The sequence below is a fragment of the Chinchilla lanigera genome, unplaced genomic scaffold, assembly GCF_000276665.1.
Source record: "Chinchilla lanigera isolate Chin_1 unplaced genomic scaffold, ChiLan1.0 scaffold00053, whole genome shotgun sequence".
NCBI classification, from domain to species: domain Eukaryota; kingdom Metazoa; phylum Chordata; class Mammalia; order Rodentia; family Chinchillidae; genus Chinchilla; species Chinchilla lanigera.
In genome coordinates, this window is record NW_004955454.1 from 4,947,177 (window position 1) to 4,972,180 (window position 25,004).

Genomic DNA, 25,004 nt, shown 5'->3' on the forward strand with positions numbered 1-25,004 from the left:
AGAGAAGAGAAGAGAAGAGAAGAGAAGAGAAGAGAAGAGAAGAGAAGAGAAGAGAAGAGAAGAGAAGAGAAGGAGGAGAGGGGAAGTTATTAAAAGCCATGCCCTCAGTGACCCACCTCTTCCAATGAGGTCCTACCTCCTAAGAGCACATTCAGCTATGAACTCACCACTGATGAGTATAGTGCCACTCTGGAGGGACATTTTAGATCTAAACCATAGCAGTGGTGGTGGTGGTAATAATGATAATGGTAGTGTTGATGATGTAGTGGTAGTAGTGGTAAGGTGGAGAAAAAAAGAATGGATGGAAGAGGAGTAAAAGGAGGAGAAAATATTTGCCCTTCCCTCTTCACAGGGAATCATGAGGCTCCGTGAAAGTGATTGAGAGAAGGACCTTGTAAACTATAAAGTGCTAACCCAGTGAGTTGTCTCTGTGGTGACTATACATGGCTGGCAAGCCTCCCATGTCCATGGAAATTTCACTTCCTTCATTTTCATTCACCATAGCTGAAATAAATCACGTCAACAGGTGGGGTGGCCAGTTCCTAAAGACATGGAAATAATGTGCATAGCCATGGACCTGTGGCCTCTAAAGCCATATTTGAACCTATTCCTGTAGATGCTAAGCCCAAGGAGGGATGTGAATATGAATTTTTAGAACACATGGAACTTAGCAAATAGGATTCAGACAAGTTTTTGCTATTGTTTTGTTTTGCTTAAGTGGCTCTGACAGTAGAAAGCCAATGTGGAAGCTCAAGTCCCTGGGATTTGTCACAGTGAAGAGGATCAAAAGAAGACGGTGTGTGTGCTGGAAATTAGAGACACAGACAGTTGGTGTGGCCAGGGAGAGAGAGGGAACAGTGAGGCAACTGGGGGCAGCAGAGTCAGGACCTTTGGGGAGGACAACAGAGCCACCAGGCAGAGACGCTGTGCCCACTCTACACAGACGTGCTGCACACCCAGTGTTCACCAGCTATGGCAGAGACACGTGTGAGGCCCACAGCAGTGACAGTGCTACCATCTGAATGACAGCATTGGGTGGTTTCTAATTTTCAAAATTACTCAAGGGTGAGTGTAATTATTCCCACTCCACCTGGGAAGAAACCAAAGTTTAGAAAGATGACAGGGCTTGTCACAGGAAAAGTTCAGGCCCAGGTGTGTACCTTCAGGACCCCTTTTCTCTAATGTTTCCTTTCATAAAAATACCTCTTAACCAAAAGTTACAAATACACCTGCTTCTGCCCTGCAAGTGCTTCGTCAAATGGTTTTGAGTAGTAAAACCACCTAGCTATCCAGCCAGCAAGTTGCAATAATATCTGAACAACCAATGGTGGGGCCAGAACGGAGTGGACAGTAGGCTGAGGTGGAGGATGGTCCTGTTTCCTGGAGCCAGCGGTTGGTCTAGCTGCTGAAAAGAGGGCAGACAGATATTAGAGAGTTTAAAGTCCCCGCTAACCTCCCTTCCCCCAACTGGGAAATTACCTACTAGCCCACAGGTAAGCAAATGCCCACGGTCCCCAGGAGTAATTCAGCCATGATTGGTAATATATGTCACCCTCCACTCCATTACCCCCAAAGAAAACAGATTATCTTTTTTACCTTGGAGAGGAAAGGGCTGCAGCCATTCCTGTTAGCCAGAGGACAGCCTCACAAGAGAACAAGGTGCCTGGGATGGAGAAGGTCAAGTAGAGAAGGGAGGAGACTGTCCTCTCTGACATTCGAGCTTCCTTTCCCCTCCAAGAGGGTGATGCAAGCAGCAATGTGGCGAATGCTGATGTTCAAATCTAAATAGAAGAAAATGGCCATGCCTGTCCTTGTAGGGGTTTGCAGTTAGATAAACACGGGCTTGGATTGGCCCCAGGGTGTACAGTGGCCTGTCATCTCCAGAAGCTGCCTGAGGAAGGTCAGCACAGGCCGAGTGTCTGGGCCATGGCAGGGAACTGCAAAGGCCCAAGGGAATGAGCAGCAGTACCCGATGTCTGCACTGCCCACACAGCTGAGTACCTGTGCCCGGGAGCAGGGGCAGCTAAGGCCAAGCTGGCCTCTAGGGAAAAAGACTTAAGTGCAGGGAATTGGTAAGTGAAGAAGTCACTTCAACTCAGCATCATAAGCAATAGATGTGTGTGTGTGTGTGTGTGTGTGTGTGTGTGTGTGTGTGTGTGTGTGAACTGAGCTACTATAAAACCAATGACACTAGCACCTTTTTCAACTCACCCAACTGCAATTGCTACTTGGGCTCAATAAATAGGGGAATCATTTTCTTCAAGGCTGCTTTGATCTTGGAACATTAAATAGCTTTTCCTCACCCTTTACCCAAGTAGAATCTGGCCAGACCATCTGAACCATCAGGCACCCTCTAAACAAAGTTTCTATGTGAGATCTTGGGGAGGCTGAGGGCCCACCCTGACATTGCCTGCCTTCCTTCCCAGACTGCTTCTTCCTGGTCCAGATCCCAGCATCTGCCCAGGGTTCCACTACCAAAGACAATGCTGTCAGCTTTCTAAGCATTCACCCCATCATGCATCCAGTATAGCTTCAAACCTGACCTCTAGTATAGCTTCAAACCTGACCTCAGGTGTTTTAGAAGGAGACCCATAAAGAAGTGAGAAACCTTTAAAATCCTAAGCTTCTTTTTCTTTTCACTGCAGTAAAGCATGTAACATAAAATGTGCCATTCTAACATGGTAAGTGTGCAGGTCAGTAATATTAATTGCATCCATAACATTGTACACCTGTCACCACTATTTCCCAAGTTTTCCATAGCCCCAAAGCAAAACTCTGTGCCCATTTCCAGCCCCTTGTGCTGACTGCCCCTAATTTACTTTCTGCTTGTACGTTTGTCAAGTCCAGGTATTTCACACAAGGGGAATCATACAATATTTGTTCTTTTCTGATTGGCTTTCATGTAATATGGTTCTTCCATAATGTCCTATGTATGAACATTTCATTCCTTTGTAAGGCCATGAGACATCCTGTCATGCACGTGTTCTACATTTTGTCTACTCATTGCTTTGTAGAGGAAAGAACAGCTTCTTCTTCTCCTCCTTCTTCTCCTCTTTCTCCTTCTCCTTCTCCTTCTCCTGCTCCTCCTCCTCCTCCTCCTCCTCCTCCTCCTCGTCCTTCTTCTTCTTCTTCTTCTTCTTCTTCTTCTTCTTCTTCTTCTTCTTCTTCTTCTTCTTCTTCTTCTTCTTCTTCTTCTACTTCTTCTTCTTCATCTTCTTCATCTTCTTCTTCTTTGCCAAATTGCAGGCACTGGTGGAGACTGAAGTGGGGTAAAGATTTTAGCATGGGGTTCCTGCTGCCCACACTGCCCACCACATCTTGGGATGGTCCTTTTTCTGTCCAGTGGCTGCTGCTGTGCACAATGACCCAGGGGTTTGCCTGTCCATGAAGAGGGACAGCTGCTCTGTAGCAGAAGAAACACCAGACCTGCTGTCAAGAAACCCGAGTGCTCATCCCTTGGACTAAGTGTGGGCCTTGAACACGCCATCTCTTCTGTACAATAAGGAGCAGGGCATGTGTACCCTTCTGTCCCAGCTTTAAAGATGCTCCAGGTCTGTCAGTGTCTGAGAGGCCAATGTGGGAAGGTGACCTGGGCAAAGCAGACTCTCAGGAGGTATTTGTGACATATGGGATGAATGCCTAAGAGAAGTGGGGAATGAAGAGCAGAGACGTTACAGCTTCTTGGCTAGAAAACAGACAGGAGGCTGTATTTTGATGTCAGGTTGAATGGTACTTAAGTTATGAAACAACCTGGAGTACAATGTGCTGCAAAAAGTGTTATTGTTGTGTTCATTGTCTTTGTACCTTGTACCAAGATGAAATTGTGTAACTAAGCTTCTCATCAGTTCTGTTTGGTAAAGAATTCTTAGCAACCTTGATAAATACACTTACATAAAGTTAAGGAAGTGCACACAGGCTTCCTGGGTAGGAATTCTCACAGCTGAGGTCTGTTACACAGCAGATCTGAGCCATGTATTGTTCCACATAGAAGGGTGAGTATCGGGGCTGGGGATTTAGCTCAGCGGCAAAAGCGCCTGCCTGGCAAGCGCAAGGTCGTGAGTTCGGCTCCTGGTACCGGAGAAAAAACAAAAACAAAAACAAAAAAAAAAAAAAAAAAAAAAAAAAAGAAGAATGAGTATCTCACAGCTCTCCTGTTTGTGACTCATGCTGCAGAAATGGGCACACACAAATAGACATTATAGTTCCTCTGTGATTGTCCTCATCCTAAGAAATCTACCCTGGCATGGCTTCTGCTCACAAGGAGTTTGTGTTCCTCCTAAAGCACAAATATTAATAATCTCACCATAGATGGATATTTTTATTATAATACTGACTGGTATTTATGGTGATCCTCGGAAATAAAGAAGAGCTCCCTGATGGATCCAGTCTGTATCCTGGAATCTAGCTGTACTTCAGCCAGATCTACATACCAAACAAGCATCAGCATCCTCACTTGCTGTAGGATTTTGGAGGGATTTTGGAAGTTATCCAGCACTTTGGAAGAGGCATCCCAAGTTATAAGAAAGAACCACAAAAGCAGTGATCTTAGGCTGAACCCAGTACACGAAGTTGACATAAGTCTTCTATACTGGTCAGTGGGAGGGAGCCACTTCTTTTCCAGTGTGCACTCTCTGTCCACATCCCATCATATTGCTTCCCTGGTCCTTGGATCAGGACCTCCGGGGCAACTCAGCCTCGGGGATTAACATGGTCCCACCCTGGTTCAAGAGGAGCTGGAATGTCAGAGCTCCACACCCAGCCTCCCCGTTATCTGCACCTGCTCCCAAAGAAGCCTGGGGAGCCTAGGGCCCTCTGTAGCACTGTACATATTTTTAAAGTCCTTTTACATATGAGGAAACAGACCTAGAGAAGGCAAGTGACTTACCCATAGACCCATAGCCAGTTGGTACCAGAATCAAGATTAATGACTATTACTATCAAAATATTGTTGAGTGTCTATCCTCTAGTTTATAATGAAGTAGGAAAGGTAGCTCATGTATACATGAGAAGCTTCATAGGAAATTAAGGCAATTGAGGTCCTTAGAGGACATCATAATTCCCCAAATGGTGGCTCTCCCCATTCAACTCTGATAAATACTTCAAACATGAATGCAACCAGGGGACCCCAGCTGCCATGAGTGGAGCTAAGAAAGGAGCAGGATGGGTGGAAAGAAAGGTAGAAGACGATGGCAACAAAGCAAGCAACAAGGGGAAAGAATAGTATTGGGTTGGAAGAAAGCATGTTAGAAAGCAAAAAGAGAGAAGCCAATTGCATCCTGCCTGCCCCAAGCAGGTGGGGATCCCCCTTTATCAGAGGAGCAGAGTCCTCCAGATGCCCTGGGGAATCTACTCTGGCCCATTCGCAGTGCAGAGTCTGTGGGCTTTGCTTTCTGCTTTGGTTTTTCACATCTCTACTCTGTCCAACCTTAACACAGAGTGGTCGGAACCAGGATTTTAATCTCTTCCAGGTTGGCTTCCAGAGTTGCCCCATTCCCAAGGTTACAGAAGAGGCCAGTGCACCTACTGACTGTTGGGTGCCTTCCCCATGAGCTCTTCAACTGCTTAGAATGCAGGAGGGAAAGAAGCATTTGTTTGAAATATTTAGCAGAGGGGCTGGGGATTTAGCTCAGCGGCAAAAGTGCCTGCCTGGCAAGCGCAAGGTCGTGAGTTAGGTTCCCGGTACTGGAGAAAAACCAAAAACAAAACAAAACAAAAATGAAATATTTAGCAGAGTTGAGTGGAGAAACCAAAAATGACGATGCTGTCTAAGTACCTGTGGAGCTCAGCTATCTGAGTTTCCTGTTGGCCTTCCCACGGGTACATCTTCTCCCTTTCCAATTGCATTATACCTTCCTAGAAGACAGACACTCAAGTCAAGGAGGGCTGTAAGGGACTGTGAGTTCATGGGACTAGCAGCGTGGACATTGGGAACACCAGTCTTTGAATTTGCTGCTCGCCACCCTATGTACATTTAACCTTGGATGTTCTATAGCAATGCAGTTCATGCTCTGAAAGGGACTGACCACACTGTTTCAGTTGTTCAGATTTTGTTTGTTTGTGGTTGGTTTGTTTTTTTGTTTTTGTTTTGTTTTTTTTACTTTTCAGGTAATTCTGTCAGAGCTCCCATGCGCTTAAGGTCAGAGTGAGTGATACTGCCCTTTGCAATATTTAGTCAGCATACTCCAGCAGTCACAGGCTGCCCGGTGACTGGGTCCAGACTTGTCACAATAGGCAGCTGCCTCTTTTCTGAATTCTTTTTTTTAGTATTAAATCTTTTGTTGAAGAAAGTACACAAAACATCTATGTACGCAGTTCCAGGTGATGAGACGAGCAAGCCTTCCTGTCTTATAAAAGCCCGCCTTCTTTGGAATAATGGCTTGTCCATTCCAACAATAGTGCCTCTGTTAACTTGGTTCCTTTTCTTCAAGGCTAAAAATAAAATTGAATTCTTCTTCAGCAAGGGGCTGAATTGAGAGTCTCTGGCAAGTAAAGAGAGCCACTTTTTTAAGGGACCACCAGTAACTTTGTGAGCTCAGTGATAGATCTGAAGCTCAGCCAGGAAAACAAAATGCTTCATTATCTGAACAAACTACACATCCAACATGAACCGTTTGGGGCTGTCCTCTTTGTTGTATGGGTCACAATGGGGATTGTTTTTCTCAAATTGTGTGTGATCTGTGCAGTCCTCCTTTATAATCTTCACAAGTGCTGGATGCCTGATTCTTTGCAGTTACTATCACAGAAGAAGGTTTCATCCCTCAGCTCTATGGCTCCAAAAAAGTTACCAGCCTGGCTGTTTCAAACACTACCCCAGCATGCTATTTGCTTGGGCTGTGCTTTGAGATGCTCAGTGCTGAACTTCACATCTATACCTTCCTCTAGTTGGCTTTCTGGCTCCAACATCATCAGCCAGTAGTTGCTTAGAGTTTCCCACAGCTTTCTGAGTCTGAAGTCTGCAGATTGGAGGTCTCCACTTGAGCTGATGTCTCCTCTGAGTTGTCAGCTTTGGTGAGTTTTTCTCATAACCCCCTCTTATCCAGTTACCATGTTCCTGCGCATGCCCATGGGGGTTCCCTTCTCTCAGTTCTTGTGCACATGCTTTCTTACTGGTTCCTGGACCACTTCATTTCTGTCAAATCCTTAAGCAACTTAGCGTGAGCAGTCTAAACCCAGCCAGGTCCTTGGGAATAAGCAGGGATCTTTGAAAGAGATATCTCTGGTACCCAGGAGGCAGGACGAGCTAAAGGGAATTTTGGACTGAAGGTCGGGAGGTCTGGTTTCCTGTTCTTGTGATGTGCTCTCTAGGCTCAGTACTTATCAGAACCTAGTTTTTCAGGCGAGCGGGGTAATTAGAAAACTTTTTATTACCAGACTCCATGATTTTAAGCAAGGTCCTGTAACTTCCGCCTGGAGATGAATTCCCTTGATATGGAGGGACTTTCTCTGCGATGAGGTTACTGGTGAGCTGGCCATTGAAGCAGATATGTAGCACTTGTTCTTTGCTGGAGGGGAACCAGGCTCAGATCTTCTCTCCTTAATCTTTATGCTCTCCCAGGGGACCCTCATTTGGCCTTGCCTTGTCACCTGAACTCAGCCCTGAGCCCTGCCTCTGGCATCTCATGGCCAGTCAAAGTCTTTCCAATTCAGCGGATCCCGTAACTGTTGTGTCCATCTTCTTCCCAAACACCCCTTGCTGAAGGTCCCACTTCAGTGTGAGGCATCACTACCCACACGATCACACAAACTCGGAACCCCAGGGAAGGGCAGCCCATGTGCTTCTCTTCTGTTGCTTCTTCCCTCAGCCCCATGTGCAAGCAGAAGCCAAAGTGCATCCTTACTGTCTCTCAGGTCCACCTGTGTCTCATCAGTCCCAGTCCCACCGCCTCTACCTTTGCTCATGCCTCTGTGACGCCACTTCCGGCCTCTTCTCACCCTCACTACTCATTCTCTGGCCAGCATACCTTTAAGGAGGTTCCTCCCACTCTCCTTAGAATGGAACCCGAGCCTCCAGGTGTGGCCGCAGAGCCTCTGGCCATCTTTCTGCTGACTATTCCCTGGCCTATTCCCTCAGTGCCCTTCACTCCAGCCAAAGCAATAGTGGGCTTTCCTGTCTTGTCAGTTCTTCCTCCACCTGGCTACCTGACCTGTGCCCAAATTTCCCCACCCCCTAACCTCCTCACTTGTCAGTTCTTCTTTGAGATTCAATCAGAGGTCCTTACCCTGGAAAGCCCTTCATTGGCCAACCATGCTTGTTTCCAGAACTCCATTCACCCACTGTACTGGAAGCATCTGACCCCTTGCACCCCTCCCCTCACCATCCATGTACCAGGAGATCATGGAGCTCAGTTTCTGAGCCCTTTTCCTCATACATGTCTGTTTATGACTGAATGTGTGATTAAGTGGCTCACGCTTGCTAGGAGGGTCCTTCTGCATCTCTGTGTTATGTGCAGGGGTCTGGAATACGTGTCATGTGACATGGAGTAAGGAATAGGATTTCCTGGGAAACATATAAGCCAAAGCTCAAGAAGAAAAGTCACAAGTCCCTTAGTCCTCCGTCCCACAAAGTGGTGTGACAGGTCCAGGATACTGCTGAGCCTGAGAGTCTGCATTCCCAAGGGGCACTGCTCTGTCTCCATGGCCCTCACTTTTCATAGGGCAAAGTAAGCAAGGGAAAGTGCTCTTGTGTATGAGGGAATAAACAGACTGCTTGATGCCAGGCAGTCCGGACTAGGGATGCCAACTCTTTATAAGAGGCTGCCTGGGAATGCCAGCTTCCCAGCATATAGGGAAGGCCCTCAGAGCCTTTGAGGTGTTGCTATTCCCCCTGTGAGGAGAGAAGAGACTCAGAGGTTAGCATTTGTCTCCTCCAGAAGAAAGTTTATTGTCTAGACAGCCCAGAGGGAACTCCATCCAGGATTACGTTCTGACACTATATCTGTCTTTACAACATTAGTCATGAATGATTGGATGGATGGATGGATAGATGCATGCATGCATGCGTGGATGGATGGTTGGATGGATGGATGGATGGATGGTTGGATGGATGGATGGATGGATGGATGGATGGATGGATGGTTGGGTGGATGGATGGACAGAGAGAGGCATGCAGGGGCGAGTGAGTGAAAGTGTAAAAGCAATGAACTTGTATGTGAATACATAAAAGCACCTGGCACTAGTGGCACCCAACTTGTGTTTACTTTCTGGGGTACATACGGGGATCTCCCTGTTATTTGGTGCTAGATATGAAATTTCTGACCCCTCATGGTGGTGAGGTGAGGGGACTGGGGCTGAGTGGCTGTTTGCCAGCTCCTCCCCCTGCCAACTTCAATGAGCATTCTCAGGTGGCATCTGGCCCTTTTGTTACCTGTCTTCCCTTTCTCTGCAGCCCCGATGCACACTCTAACCCCACATCACCTAATTTGAAGAAGTTGATGCCCCCACACAGTGTGGACTATTCCTGAGTCGCAGTCCCAAAGCAGCCACAGCCCCCAAACCAATTGTATGTTGCTAAAATGGGTAGGAAGTAAAGGATGGGTCTGTCTTTGAGATGCTGATTAGGTCTGGGCCCTCATGTGAACCAGTGGTCCTTAAACTTCCAGGTGCCTCTCACACACCTGGAATTGTCTCTCATGCACACTGCGGGAGATCTGCTGCATGAGGTCTTGGTGGAACCAGTAGTTCTGCAGTTTTTGCCTTGGCATCCTCAAACTGCTTTACCCAGAGCTGGCCACAGTGAGGCCAGCACTCACTAAAGCTATAATGGTGGGTGAGAGTGCCTGGGGACACAGGGTGCCTGCCCTGCAGAGCCACCTTTTGGGCCCCCAGTACCCCAGACTGGGGCATTCTCCTAGCAGGTTGGGCAGAAGATGTGGGGCTTCTTGGGCCTCCCCTCTCTGAGGTGAGGGTGAAGTAGGAGGTCTGAAGTGACCTCCCCTTGACCCAGCAGAGGAGAGAAAAAGGTTTGAGGGCTCTGCACTGAGTATCTCCTAGGGATGCGGAGGCACCTGCCATACTTTGGCAGACCTGCACCCAGATGCAGTGTGGATGGGTGTTCTGTGGCTCCTGGAGAGACAGCTGAAGCTCCTGCAGAGGCGATCAGCGGGGCATGAAGGCAGGCAGGCAGCCTTCCCTGGTGAGGCCATTAGGCTCTGCTCTGAGGGTGGGAGAGGGAAGCAATTAGTGGGGAGGGAAGCAGTGAATCAGCACAGGGAGCCGGCTCGCTCTAATTGAGCAAGGAGTCTGTCTTGGCCTCCCAGGGACAAGCGCTGCATCCTTCAATACAAAGCCTTTCTCTTAGGTAGCAGGGGGAGAAAAGAACTGGCCTTTCCATCCACACCTGCCCAGTGCCGGCCCCACCCTAACACTGCTGGTTTTCTCTGCTGACCCGGCCTGTATCTTTGGGCAGTTTTATTTCCTCAAGAAAGAGATTTCAGTTGTCTGGATCTGTGTGTGGAAGCAGGTTATCTCTGTTTGGGTTGCTATGAAGAGATCTTCAATGTCTTGATTTCTTTGCGGCTGTGGCTTTGAGAGAACTTAACTAGTGCCTTCCGAGAACCATGTCTGTTACCCCGGGGCTTGATTACTGCTGAATTGTGGCACAGTTTTCCTGGGTTTCTGCCTCACCCCCTTTCTCAGCATCTTCTCTGTCCTTATCCTGATTCCCTGTAGATCAAGACATTATGAGTTCTCTTCTAAGAAGGAACGATAAAATGTTGACTAGTTACATGAGGCATTTCGTTAAAAATGTGAATGATTATACCTCCCTAATATTTACATTTTAACAGGGGATCTTTGAAGATATATATAGATATAGATACAGATACAGATATAGATACATAGATATAGACATAGATATAGATATATCTACAGATATAGATATATAGATGGATAGATCTATAGATATATAGATACATATTATAGATATATATCTATAGATAGAGCTATAGATATAGATATATAGATTGATCTATAGATGTATAGTAAAGATACATAGATTCTTTAATTCCTAGTGGATTGAGCTCTAATGGAGGAAGGAGTTGTGGATTTGATAATTTGGCTTGGGGGGTCCCACTCAGTGTCCCCCTAGGTCCTACTACAGAGGAGCAGCATTCTCTTCCATCCGTAGACATGTATTACTTAATGATGGGCTGCATTCTGGGATATAAGTCCCTAAGCCATTTCACCATTGTGCAGACATTGTAGAGTGAGTTTACACAAGCTAAGATGGCTTCAGTGGCACTGGTGGCAGAACCTTTGGGGGCCACTGTTACATGTGCTGTCTCGGTTCATGAACATCTTTGTTCACAAACAATTTGGTTCACAGACAGAAGCACTTGGCAAAATTTTGTTTTTGTTTACAAATTCTACAACGGGTGATGAACACAGCCATAGCCATCTTTCCCACAGGCACACAAACATGGCCATCATTTCCAGAATAGTGGAAGGAATTAAGTTCATGAACCGAAGTACCACTGTAGTTGATGGACACGTTGTTTTGAGGTGCATGACTATGCTTGTGAGATCTGCTGGTTCAGAATTTTCCAAACCCCTGAACTAACAATCTATTTTTCTCTTTCCTATTTTTGTTTCCTAGGAACGAGTGGAATATCTCTTTCTCATAATTTTTACTGTGGAAGCATTTTTAAAAGTTATCGCCTATGGACTTCTCTTTCACCCCAATGCTTACCTCCGCAATGGTTGGAACTTACTAGATTTTATCATTGTGGTTGTAGGGTAAGTATTGCTGTCTTTCTCCTGTCCTTCACCTTACCTATGCATACCTTTGTTCCTTCTGTGTTCGTATCTCTTTTTTATTTGGATGTCGCTGCACTTGAGTTCAGACAGTGAAAGGATTTGTTAAAAATCACTTTGATTTCAGACTTTAGAGAGAGAGGAGCTGTTACCACTGCTCCCACATGTACGAGCTGTTACCACTGCTCCCACATGTGTGAAAACGCACATCCATATGCACACATCACACACATGTATACACACAGAGAGACATGCACACCCACTTGAATCTGAGTGGTCTTTATGGAACCAAAGTCCTCCACACAACCGACGTGATTCCTCTAAGTGCTTTTATCCCCTCTGGCTACATCAGACCCAGCAAGCTCCTGAGCAATTCCCCTGCCGTATCCCTGAGCAGATCAGTGAGCCTGCCTGGGAGTGTGCAGGCCATGGGCACAGGGTAAGGCAGGTGCCCCGGATGTCAATGCATACTGCCCTCCCCCCTGTTGTCACCTCTACAGTGGCTCTGTGCTGTGACCCCAAGAAACCGGACTGATCAGCTGGGTGAGAAGACAGGTAACTCTGAAAGGCCAGGGTGATGGATAACTAAGCTCAGACCAGAGGGACCATTCCCCAAACACTGCTTCATGTTAGCATAGGACATCAGTAGAGGCTTATAAAAAGCAGTGTCAAAAATCTTAAATAAGGGGCTGGGGATTTAGCTCAGAGGCAAAGCGCCTGCCTGGCAAGCGCAAGGTCGTGAGTTCGGTTCCTGGTACCAAAGAAAAAACCAAAAAAAAAAAAAAAACAAAAATCTTAAATAAAATTTGGAAGTGATGATGTCCTTATCAAGAAATTGGTGACTTCCTGAAAAGATTCTCCATAAAATATTTGTACCTAACAAGCTTACATGTGCTGTGTGAAATATAATTCATTAAGATGGAGAGGAGGAAGTTCCAACAACTCGTGTGTGGTTCTGTAGAAGGAGGTCGCCTTTACAGCAGCTCCTACTTGAAGAAAGGCTGCCTCCTCTGAGCCAGCCTAGTATCACCTGGAGCCCAGCGGCCCCCCTGCCCTGCTTCTCCCCAGTCCCAGTAGGCTTCAGTGTCAGGAATAGACTGTTGGGAGGCTCTTATCCCAGGAACCTGTTTTTGGTGAATCCTTCTGTGCCATCTCAGTAGAGATCCAGGCCACTGTGAATTTCTCCAGGGCTCTTACCACTCAAAATCTTGTGGGAGTGCCTGGTCTGTACTGCAGGAAATAACACAGGAGCAAATCAAGATCACTCACAAGTTATTTCCTTGCCTGTGGCCATCTGGATGGCCATAAGGGTTGTTTGGAGCTGTGTTGGGGTTTGTCCTGTGTTGTCCTCATGTTGCCTGGCTAATAAATGACACACTTCGGCCAGATAAACATCAGGGATGTTTGGGTGACCCGAAGAACACTAAGATTATTTGTTATTAGGTGTAAATCTGGCTACAAGAGACTCAGGGTTGGGGGGTAGGTGACGTGATAAGTTTCACTGCTTCTGTTCACGCCAGAATAAATACAGGGTGGCTAAACAAATGTCTTGAATGAACTTAGTGAACCACAGTGGAGGTCCTGAGGGTGGGCAGTTCAAAATGGCCCTACATCCTCTTTAAGCTCAGCATCTTCCTCAAGGCTTCAGTCCCCTGGGAGCCCGCAGTGCATGCGTAGAATAGAGCCTCAGAGATGAGAACTGATGCTTTGGGGCCAGTGGAGAGATGGGGAGAGTCACAAGATGCGTTTTGTTTAGGCAGAGACTTACATTTTCTTCTCATGTTTATGGAAGGAGCTGGGTTTGACTCCATGTGCCCTGCCCGCTCGTGGGAAGTGGAGACAAGAAAACCTTTGGAACAGGAGCCAAGAAAACTGAGAACCTTTGAACAGGAGTCCTGGGAGGGAGGCTTGTGGTTCACAGCTTTGGGCTTTGTTCCTCTTGCTCTTATATATGACCATCTGTAACCTGTAGTTTCTCTTCTCCAGAGGAACGGGACATAGAGCTTCTCCATCCATCTGTATTTCATCCTCTAGCTAGAGAAATAGCCCCCCATCCCCAGAGGGTATGGCTCCCCACCTCTCTCCAGCAGGGTCTCTTTTTTTTACCCCCCTTTACAATATTGAGTGGGTATCCCTGTGCTTTCCTGTGTCCTTTGGGAAAGACCTGCTTTCCTGGACCACCCTCCATAGCTACTTAGACGATGGCTTTTTCTGGCCTCCCACAAATCAGAAGGGAAGAAGGCTGGCTTGCCTACCTGATACAGTCGTGTGCGCATGCATGCGCACACACACACACACACGCCTCTTCATTCCCATGCTGGTGGTGTATGACAAGAGGCATTTCATTCCCAAAGCAGAAGAGTCTTGGGTGGATGGGACCACTGAGGAGAAGTGGAGGGAACTTCAGAGGCCTCTCAGCCACCTACCTCTGCCCCAACTCAAGACACGAAGACTCTCAGTAGATCCCCGAAGAGACTCTACCCAGTCACCAAGTCTTTTGTTGTGTCCTTTCTCCTTACAAATATGGCAGCCCTGCCTCTCTGATTCTTGAGCTTTCTTGAGCCTCTTAAAATGTCTAATGTATCCAGGTACAGTGACGCACACCTCTAATCTCAGCACTCTGGGAGCCTGAGGCACAACGATCATAAATTTAAACTCAGCCTGGGCAACTTAGCAAGACCCTGTCTCAAAATAAAAAATAAAATAAAATAAATAGGGCTGAGGATGTGCTCAAGGGAAGACCTTGGGTTCAATCCCCAGTACTGCAAAAAAGGAAAAAGAGAAAGAAACAAAGAAAGAGAGAGAGAAAAGAAAAAGGCTTTCACGACCTGCTGCAGCACTGCCAAACTCAACTCTCTTGAAATCCCAGCCAAGCGTCCCCATCAGAACCCAGGGCTTGGAGAACGGGAAGCACAAAGCAGTGGTTTCACCTTGACACTGTCTGACCGAGGAGAAACGCACCAGGCCTCCAAGCCAACAGCATCTCTAACACCCATTTATGAGTTTTCTACCAGTTCAAAATTAAAATCAGACACTTCATAAAGAGTCTCAAGCTGGCAGTAAGGGTTAAAAGGGAAGAAAGTAATCTAATCTCTGCTCCCTTTCCTAAATAATATTTTGTGAACATCCTGTACTCCAACAAGCATACTGCTTTCTTCCAGGAAATACTGGGAACAAAATCTGGTTTGGATTTGGGCTGCTGTTTGACCAACTTGCAAAACTGGTCTCAATTTTCTCAGGTTTTAGGGATCTAGATTTCAGTGGAAAGAACATTGCCTTCACAGAGAAAGAAACCCATCCCTCCATCCTGGCAACTTCTGACTCAGATTCGAGGCATAAGTATCTAACTAACATATGAAACCATCATATTGACAGACTGAGCAAAAGAATCTAAGAGCTGGACGATGTTAGATATTGTCTGGCCAAGGTTGTCCATATTTTTTTAAATTTTATTTATTTATGTATTTATTTAATTTAAATTTTGTGGTGCTGGAGATGGAACCCAGGACCTCATATATGTTAGGCAAGTTCTTTACCACTGAGCTACAGCCCCAGTGCCCCCTTTCCCTCTCTCTCTCTCTCTCTCTCTCTCTCTGTCTCTCTCCCTCTCGCTCTGTCTTTCTCCCTCTCTCTCTGTCTCTCTTTCAGAATGAGCCAGAGCTTCATGCAAGCTACACAAATCTTCTTTATAACTCCAGACTCTTTGTTTATTTGCTCACCTAGACTATGTTCAAACAAAGCCTTACTCAGAGGTCCAATACCTAAAACACACAGAAGGGCAGCTGCTCTGTAAAACATGGGTTAGAGGCGCCAGAAGCCAGGTATGCAGCTCTGGCCTTGAAGCCCTTTCCTATCTCCACCGAGCTCCTGAAACCTTCCCGCCATACTGCGCCCTCTGCTCCCCACAGACTGCCACTAATTCAGGGGTCCCCGGATAGCGTCTGGAAGGGGCCAGATGCCACTCTCAGATTTGTGTGACATGTAGTCTGTGCCCCACTGCTAGAGTCTGCTGCTGTGGCAGGAAAGTGGTGATATGTAAAGAGAGCGTGAATTCCAGTAAAACTTTCTTTACAAATCAGGTCCGACTCTGTCCTAAATCCTCAGCTTGGTTTCTGGTCCTCCTCTTCTCTTTCTGTCAAGCTCCTCACGCCCGGCAGCCTCTGAGGAGGCAGCCAGTGTCTCTCCCAGAGGTCTCCTTCCGGTGGAGATGGGGAGGGGCCCGTACCTTCTCATTCCTGAAGCCCTCTGGTTTCGTTCTTTGTGTCCCTACTCCTTATGGCAGTGCTGTGCACACCTTTGAGTCCCTCCTCAGTATACCTTGAAGATGTGGACTCGGCTGCACTTTGACTCTCTGCAATGCTCTGCCCCTCTGCCATCACGCCTCCCCACCAGCTTCTTGGGTCCCTTGATGTCTTCTCCAGGGATCCTGACCTCCTCCCTGTCTCAGCTGCCTGCTCCCCTGGTTATAGCCAACATCCTTGTTGCAACTATTACCTACACCCTCGCTGTAATCTCAGACCTAACCTCTTGCTCTTCATCCAACACCACCTCTCTTTCCGTCTGCCTCCCTCCTGCACCCTGATTCCAACAATGCATGCATCCTACCACATTCTCTCTCTTCTTCTGCCCTCATGTCCATTCCTCCTTCCAGCCAGCTTAGATGTCACGCTGCATCACTTGAGCAACTCACAGGAGTATCTCCTCAGCTTGTTTATTCCCCTCTTCGTTTATTTGCTCACCTAGAAGAGCACCAATCCTAATAAAACCCAAATAGACAGAGACTTACTTGGTACTAAAAAGGGTAGAGAAATATACAAAGCCAGGCTGAGTATCACTTCACACTTGTGAGCTCCAATTTCAAGCCAGGCTTTGGTAATACCTGCCTATCTTATGGCACGCTTTTGCTCCGTTCATTTTTCTACGTTCTTAGGTGATTGTTTCATATCTTTGCCTTCAAACTTCTAGTACGCTCTGCCTTTTTCACATTTTTAACTGATGACCTTGGTGCCTCTTTTGCCGAGAAAACAAATACAATCATCTCTGCCCACAATCCCGTCTGTACATTCTAAAGTGGCTTCCGATCTGAACCACGTTCTGCTGCCCCTTCCCCTGAGGCGATACCCTCAGTGTGCAGTCGCCCCTTCCTGCCTGCTGAAGGATGTCAGTTCTTCCAGGAGTGGTTTCCTTTTGCTTGTGTGCCATTAAACTTTCTGTCTCACGACAAATATACCATGTTATCCAACATTCTCTTGACTCTACACCCATTATTCTGCTCACTTGCACAGTAAAATTCCCCCAAAGAGTCGTCCATACAGTAGCCACTAGCTTCATGTGGCCATTTGGCACTGCAGATGTGACTAATCTGAACTGAGATATGCTGTGAGTGCAAAATACACCGCATATTCCAAAGCTTTAAACAAAAAAGGTTGACAAACTCATTAATCACTTTAAAAATTTATTACAAGAACAATGCTATTTTGCCAAAATTGGGTTAGATAAAAATATGTTACCAAAGTTAATTTCACCTGTTTGTTTTTACTTTTTTTATGTGGTTATTAGAAAAGTTAAATTGCATATGTCGCTCATATTTGTGGCTTACATTGTCTTTCTTTTAGAGAGGGCTGTCTGTGATCACTGTCCCTAGCTTCTCCTCCATTCTGTTTTTTTGTTTGTTTGTTTTTTGTTGTTGGTGTTGTTTGTTTGTTTGTTTTTTCTTTTTGAGACAGGATCTCGCTGTGCAGTTCAGGCTGGCCTTGAACTTACTTTGTAGCCCAGGCTGGTCTGGAACTTGCAACGATTCTCCTGCCTCAGCCTCCCAAGTGCTGGGATTATAGGCATGCACAGCTCCTCTATTCTGTCTTAACCCTTTAATATATTAAGCTTTTACCCCTATGAATCCATCAAACAGAAGTTTCTAGGTCTCCGTGGGGTTCGTTTTGCTAAGTCCCTTGGTCAGCTTCCCGTCCATGCTACCTGCAGCACTGGACAAAATTAAGCATTGCCTTCTGACTGACTAGTTTTTGCACAGAGCATCATTCCAGCCCTGTAAGTTACTCCTTATCAACCTCTTTGGTTGGTGTCTGTTCTCTGTGCCTGTCAGTGTTGGGGAGCCCATATTCATTCCTCTCATATCTTCACCCTCTTCGCTAGCTTCCTGAGTGATTTTGCATGACCCAACCTTAAATACAATCTGTACAACTAACAAGTTTTGGACTCCAGCCTAGACTTTCCCTGTGACCTCCAAACATAATAGACTCAGGATACCCATTCAGGTGCCTAATCAGCAGCTCCAGTCCTGAAAGGTCCACAGTCAAGGCCTGGGTCCCCAATCCAACACTGCTCATCTTCCTAGCTGCTCAGGTGGAATTTGGGAACCATCTTTTATACCTTTCTTTTCTCACACTTCACAACTAGCCCATCAACCAACCCACCATCTCCATCTTAAAATAAAACCAGTGTCTGACTCTTTCTCACTGCCTTCATCACCAGCGCCTGGGCTAAGACCCACGAGATCCACCTGGACTATTGCAGTAGCCTGCTTCTGACCTTGCCCACTATCGGATATTTTTCTCCTTCAACATCAGAGTGACTCTTTTCAGACTTGAGTCAGGTATGTCACGCTTCTGCTCAGAATCCCTACTGGTTTGCATCTCAGAGAAAGCAAGAACAAACTGGAGTTCCCTTTCCTCTCTGACTTCACCTCGCATCGTTCTGCCCTTTACCTCCTCTGCCCCAGCCACCCTGGTGGCTTGGTGAGCCTCTAACTCTCTGCCCATTCCTTGGGCGCCAGCTCCAACTCTTCTCCATCTGGAACAGCCACCCTAGACAGCTACAGGGTCTCTCGCTTATTTTCTTTAGGTCTCTGCTCAGATGTCACCAGAGCAGAGCTCCATTCCCAGCCTTACATGAAGAGGAAACCCACCACCCTCACCCCGTAGGCGTCCTCTTACCTGCACACTCCTGTTCTCAGCACTCACCACTCTCCAAACATACAGCATCTCTTTACTGATGGTTCAGTTTCTGTCTCCCCTGTGTATGAAGGCAAGAGTTTTGCCCATTTTGCTGTAGCTCCAGGGTCTAGAACAGGGTCTGGCACATAGTAAGTCTTCATTTGGTTGGAGAAATGAATGTGCAGGTCCAGACAGAAAGTGTCTGAGCTGAGATCTCCATCTCAGTCACGTGCTTCAGTGTGTGATTCTGCTCCCACTTTCAACTTTTTCATCCAGCCGTGCAGTCATTCGTTTATTCTTCCAGCACACAGCTTCAGAGCAGCTGTTATATGCCGGTGCTAAGTAGACTTCTGTGAGATTATTTGTGTGGCCTGGAAGAAATCAAAAGAGGGAGTCATTAGGAGGAAGAGAGTAGGCAAGGAGAGAGCATATATGGCGCCTGGTATTCATGAGAGAGGGAGCATGGGGGGCAGCAGAGGGTACCCCAAAAAGGACAAGTCCCCTGCTTTACACTTGCATCTAGGACTCCCAACTTGCCCAAAGCCAGATGTGTTCTCGTGCCTTTCAGATGGCAAAGGGCCCACCCCTTACCTTGCCCAGCCCCCTCCGAGCTGTAGTGACACCCTCAACGTGGGTGATGCCCCCACTGAGGGGCTGTCAACTAAAGCCACCGTGGGTCCTCCCGGGGTCGCCCCTGTGGTGCCCGTAAACTCTGCTAGTTCAGGCTTCATGCAGCGATCGGAGCCCCAGCTGGACGACAAAACCCAGCCTGACATCTCTTCTTTACCCTCTTTTCTAGGCTTTTTAGTGCAATTTTAGAACAAGCAACCAAAGCAGACGGGGCAAACGCTCTAGGCGGGAAAGGCGCTGGATTTGACGTGAAAGCGCTGAGGGCTTTCCGCGTGCTGCGCCCCCTGCGGCTGGTGTCTGGAGTGCCGAGTAAGTAATGCTGTTATTCCTGTGTACAATATTACTTTGTCACAACTTCCCTTTGCTAAACTGCCAAGAGCGCTTTGCAGAGGAACCTGATTTCCTGCGAATGGAGAGTTTTCTTAAAAATGAGTCTCTCTGATTTAAAGAACCAAGTTCTCATGCAAGTGCATCAAAACACACGCTGCCCCAGCTCTTAGGAACACCCGGACAAAGTGCACAGTGGCCACACGGCCAGAGGAAACCAGGCTGCACAAAGACAACAGCCCCCTCGCCAACTGAGCAGCCTGCAGGCCCGGGCTGGGAATTTAAATACATTTGCTGCAAACGAGCCAAGGGATCAGAGCTGGCTAATCCCCGAGGCTCACAGGGGATTTTAGCCAATAAGATTATCTGTACCTTCTGTATTTTTCCAGAGAACATCATAAAAGCATCACTGGATGCTCTGAAAGTTCTGCCTTGCCTTTTCTCTCAGCCCTGTCCTCCTTTCATGTCAAATGGGGGATCTATCCGAAGCCCTCTGTATAAAACCCACACCTGTCATGATAAGAACTCATTTTCCCATGGGGTGCTACTTGGCTTCCTTTTTCTGGTAAAGGGAGATAGTGTCCCTTCATTGGGAGGTATTGTCCATCGGCCACATCAACAGTTCTCCTTCTGCCCACTGTGGATGGCCCACAGGGAGAAGCACAGCAGCTTTGGGTGCCTGCATCAGCTCTAGCAAATCCCAGCTCACATGCTCCTGGAGAACCCCCTTCATATCCTTCTTCCATTCATGGTATTTGGGGGAAATTCTGGGCTTGTTGACTGAGGTTTTATCTTCTTGGGTCAGCACCATCAATTCATGACTCCAGACACGGGAGACACGGGAGCCTGGGGTGGAAGCAGACCAGCTTGGAGATGGGAGCAAGGGACAGGAAAACAAACAGGCCCTCTGAACACAGTGCCCTTGCTGCCTGTGCCATGCACTGAGCTGCTGGTCACGTTTATGCGGCTCAGTGATATCTCTTAGAGTCATAAAGCCGCATGGACATGGGGAACCCTATATCAACCTGTTGGTCTCTTTCTCTGCCTGCACAGCACAGTGGAAAGGTCTTCCTGAGGCTTAATTAACCAGCAGCAGAGCTAGGACTAGAGCCAAGCCTCCCAACTTCTAGTCCCAGTTTTTGCCTACCATATTAGACCACCTCTTTTAAATAATTAAAAGCTGTGTATCCTCCTGTTATATTTTCACACATATATCAACTCTCTTCAGTTATGTGAAGGGCCCCTTAAAGCTTAGAATTGTGCCTTATAGTGTCTCTGATTTCTGCGCAATGATTAGGTTGGTTTCTAGACAATATAGAGAATTTACCAAGTAAAAGCGAAGTTAATTGTTTTCTTTGCAGTGGGACCGTCTGGGCAAAGATGGTGGATGCTTTCAAGCTCAAAAGCAGCACAGAGCTGAGCCACACAACACATAAAGCAGGCTTCCTCTCCTTGGCCCCAACCGTTTGAGGGAGCTCAGGATCAGGAACAGTACATATAATGACCAACACGCAGTTCCACTTTTGTGAAGCCTAAACAATTCAGCCATAACCCAACAGACTGACATTAGGGGGATAAGAAGAGAGGGTGAGATCCCTGAACCTAATTCTAAGACGCTTACAGTGGCACAGCCAATGTGTCAGTGCTCGAAACTATGAATTAATCCAAAGCTTCAGCTAACAAAGCTGCCATGGACATAATAAATCTTACCCTGGTATGAAAATACTTATCAGGAGCCTGGATTTTACAGCACTGTGTTCAATTTATGACATATTTTAAAGATAAATGCCATCCTTACACTTGAGGAGCTTGACAGTGTAATAAAAGAGTGCGTCAGTCAGCTTTTGCTGCAGAACAAACAATCCCTAATGCTCAGTGACTTACAATCAGACTCATGTATACCTGGTTCATGGCACATGAGGAGGTTGGTCAGTGTGGCTCTCTGGGCTCCACAGGGCTCCAGGATGGACCAGCTAGGTTGTAGAAGCAGCCACCATGCTGGCCTTGTCCTCATGGCAGGGGCAGATCCTCACAAAAGGAGTTACATATCTATATTACACAAACAGTTCCAGGATTATGCTTGCATGTGACTAACATCACATCTGCTTGTGTCCCATTGGCCAGAAAAAATCATGCAGCCAGTGTCAAAGATAATAGGACAAAGTACAGCCAGCTTTCTATAAGTATATCCACAGAGTCAACCACTAGTGGATTGAAAATATATTTTTTCAAAATGAGTCTGTACTGAACATGTACAGACATTTCACCCTGGTATCCCCTAAACAGTACTGTGTAACAGCTATTTATACAGCATTTACATTGTAGTTTGAATCATAACTAATCCAGAAAAGACATGGGAGGATATTTATAGATTGTGTGCAAATATTCTACCATATTTATAAGGCAACTAAGCATCCTGGGACGTTGGTATCTGCAGAGGGCCTGGAACCCACCTCCCATGGCTACTAGGGACAGTTGTATACACTGCTTACAGAGAAGTATAAATAGGTAACTGAGAACAAATAGTGCAGGTGGCCACAAAAAAATTGAGATTATCATCAGCAGAAACAGTTACAACAATTACTATAGCACAGAAGCTCTTCATTAAACATGCATATATTGAGAGCCACTCCTGCTGCAGTGCATTATAAAGGAGAATTAGATTAGACAGAATATCTAGGAATCCACAACAGAGGCAACTTCTTGAAGAAGAGGCCTTGTCTCCACCTGCAGGTCTGTAATGATGGAACTGAATCGTGGTGGTCAGGAAGAGTTAAGCCTCCTTGGAAGGATTTGGTCATTTTGCTTCACAGACACTCTTCTGTGATAGAGGAAACCAGTCCCTCTGCTGGTGAGGCAGCCACCCTCCCACAGCAGAAGTGTTGTGAAGCATGCATATTGCACCAAAGGATAAGCCATATGGAACATAAACATTACACAATGAACGTGAACAATAAATATAGAGACTTGTGTTTCAATATTTGCAATGTATACGCGAGGAGTATATTTGTTTGTGGAACAATAAGCAAGGGGTCACTTCCTCCTTTCTGCATAACCCATATGTCCTCCTGGAGAGAAACTTGAAAGGGAGAACCGAATAAAGGGAGCAGGCAGATGGAGGTGAGACAGCATCTTTTAAATTTATGAGATCTTCAACAAAGCCTGAGCAGCCCAAATTTGTGATCTATTTGACAAGCTACTTCCATGCAAGGCCAGCTTCATTTACCCTCCACTCAGCATGCGTATCTATTGAGGCCGAGGTCTGAGCTGGGCATCAGACTAGAGGTGCACCGACCACTCTGCCCATCTGTCAGGATGCATGTGTGCACTAAGGACCTTTCTTAGGATACGTTTTCTCTAAAACGTGAAAATTTTAATACTAGCTCTCTCAGGATGAAAGTTGCAAGTGTTATTTCTGGCATCACACAGAATAGAAGCAAAAGTGAGAAGGAGCATCGTGTGTGGGGCGGGGTCGGCCTCTCCTTATTGTCCTTGTTCACATTAGCAATATTTCCCAGAGATAAATCCACACTAATCAGTCCGCCAACACCATAAAGTAGATTCCATAGGAATCTGCAGGAAGGACTTGAGACGCAGTGCTTTTAAGTCAGATTGCCTGACTCTGTCACTCACTCACTCTGTGACCTTGGAGAATTTACTAAGCCTCTCTGTGCCTTAGTTTCCTCATCTGTAAAGTAAGAATAACAATAGAACCGATCCCAGATAACCGATCTTATCTGTTGAAAAGATAAAATTAGTTAATGCAGCACAGCACTTAACACAGGCCTGGCTCCTTGTTTTTTTTTTTTTTTGTTTTGTTTTTTGTTTTGTTTTGTTTTTTTGTTTTTTTGTTTTTTTTCCGGTACCGGGAACCGAACTCACGACCTTGCGCTTTCCAGGCAGGCGCTTTTGCCCCTGAGCTAAATGGCTCCTAGTGAGTGTCCAGGTGAATTACAGTGGATATTTGTAGAAATATAGAACAAAGTTATCATCAAGAGAAAGAAGATGTACAGCTTAAAAAACAAAAAAATATTCAAGAGTTAAATAACTGGAGATCAAGAAATAGCAGAGAGGTTCCTGGATGATTTTTTGATTTGCATGGTGTGTAAAATGAGATGGATTCTAGGGAAGAGTTTACCAGGGCTGTGATGGTCTGGAAAAGTATTATGAAGAAGGAAGGGTGGATTGTGAGCCGTGAGGGTTATGGAGAAGGAGCAAGGTAGAGATGAAAGTACATTTAGGGACCCTGTCTGGGCCAGCACTGGCTGGCATGCGCATGGATCAATCCCACCACTGAGAAGGAAGTAGTGAGAACTGGGCAAGAATGGTGAGCTGGGAACAGACAGAAACGGGTGCCCGATGTCACATCAGTAGGCGGTGCTCTAAGCAGCGCATTCTGTTCCCTGTGCACTGGAAACCAAAAGACTGCACTTCAGAGAGATGGCTAAAAGGCTTGGAAATCTACAACGGTGTCAGAGTTGACAATAGATCATGAACCAACCCTGGACTCAGCTTGCTGGTAGCATAGCTGTGGTCAGAGCCAGGCCCAGGCAGACTACTGCTCTCCCAGGCCCTGCAATCTCCATTCCAGAGGCCACAGATGGGGCACCCTGTGTTCTGCAGAGTGCTCTGCCAGATGATCCTATGCTGGCTGACACCCAACAGTCCTTTTTCACTGTTGTACATAGAATGAATCTGTTGTGGTTTGGATCTGGAGTGTTCCTCAAAGACCCGTGTGTTGAAGACATGGCATCCAGCCAACTGTGTTTGGGAAGGTGGTAGAACCTTTAGGAGGTGAGGCTTGGTAGGAAGGAGTTAAGTCCTTCGGGCTATGCCCTTGAAGGCAATGTTAGGACACCTGCCTCTTCCTCTCTCTCATCTTGCTACCATGAGACAACCATCACACACTTGCACCATGATCCTCTACTGCACCACATGTCCAGAAACAGTGGGGGCTCAGCAACCATGGACTGAAGCCTCAAAACTGTAAGCCAAAACAAGTCTTCCCTCCTCCCCGTTGATTATCTCAGGTATTTTGTCACAGTGATGGAAAACTGACTCACATAGAATCCTTCACTTAAAGATGCTTGCTGCAGCAGTTAAAAACTCACCTGCATGTCCAAGTCCCCAGGTGAACCACACTCATCCCGAGATGCAGTTTTCCTCCTCTAATGGGTTCTTCCCTCCTGGGGATTCATGACTGTGAAACTGGCCGTGCTGATTAGCAAACACTGCTGGTTAATCACACCCACCAGGGGCATATTAGAGCTACTAAAAACAACTTTCCTGAGTGTTTTCACACATTTAAGCTTCAGGGGCAGTTATGTCATCCTGCCTAGAATTTGC

General features: G+C 46.5%; 1 protein-coding gene and 1 pseudogene across 14 annotated transcripts in view; one reads left to right on the forward strand and one right to left on the reverse strand.

The window, feature by feature from the left end:
* Cacna1c (calcium channel, voltage-dependent, L type, alpha 1C subunit) overlaps positions 1 to 25,004 on the forward strand; it is a 625,400-nt gene that overhangs the window by 373,530 nt on the left and 226,866 nt on the right. For all 14 annotated transcript variants that reach the window (XM_013520119.1, XM_013520128.1, XM_013520127.1 and 11 more), the window contains exons 4-5: positions 11,594 to 11,733; positions 19,501 to 19,640. In XM_013520119.1, the coding sequence (XP_013375573.1) occupies positions 11,594 to 11,733; positions 19,501 to 19,640 (280 nt within the window). The remainder of the gene's footprint in view (positions 1 to 11,593; positions 11,734 to 19,500; positions 19,641 to 25,004) is intronic.
* Positions 6,405 to 7,378, reverse strand: LOC102018689 (annotated as a pseudogene).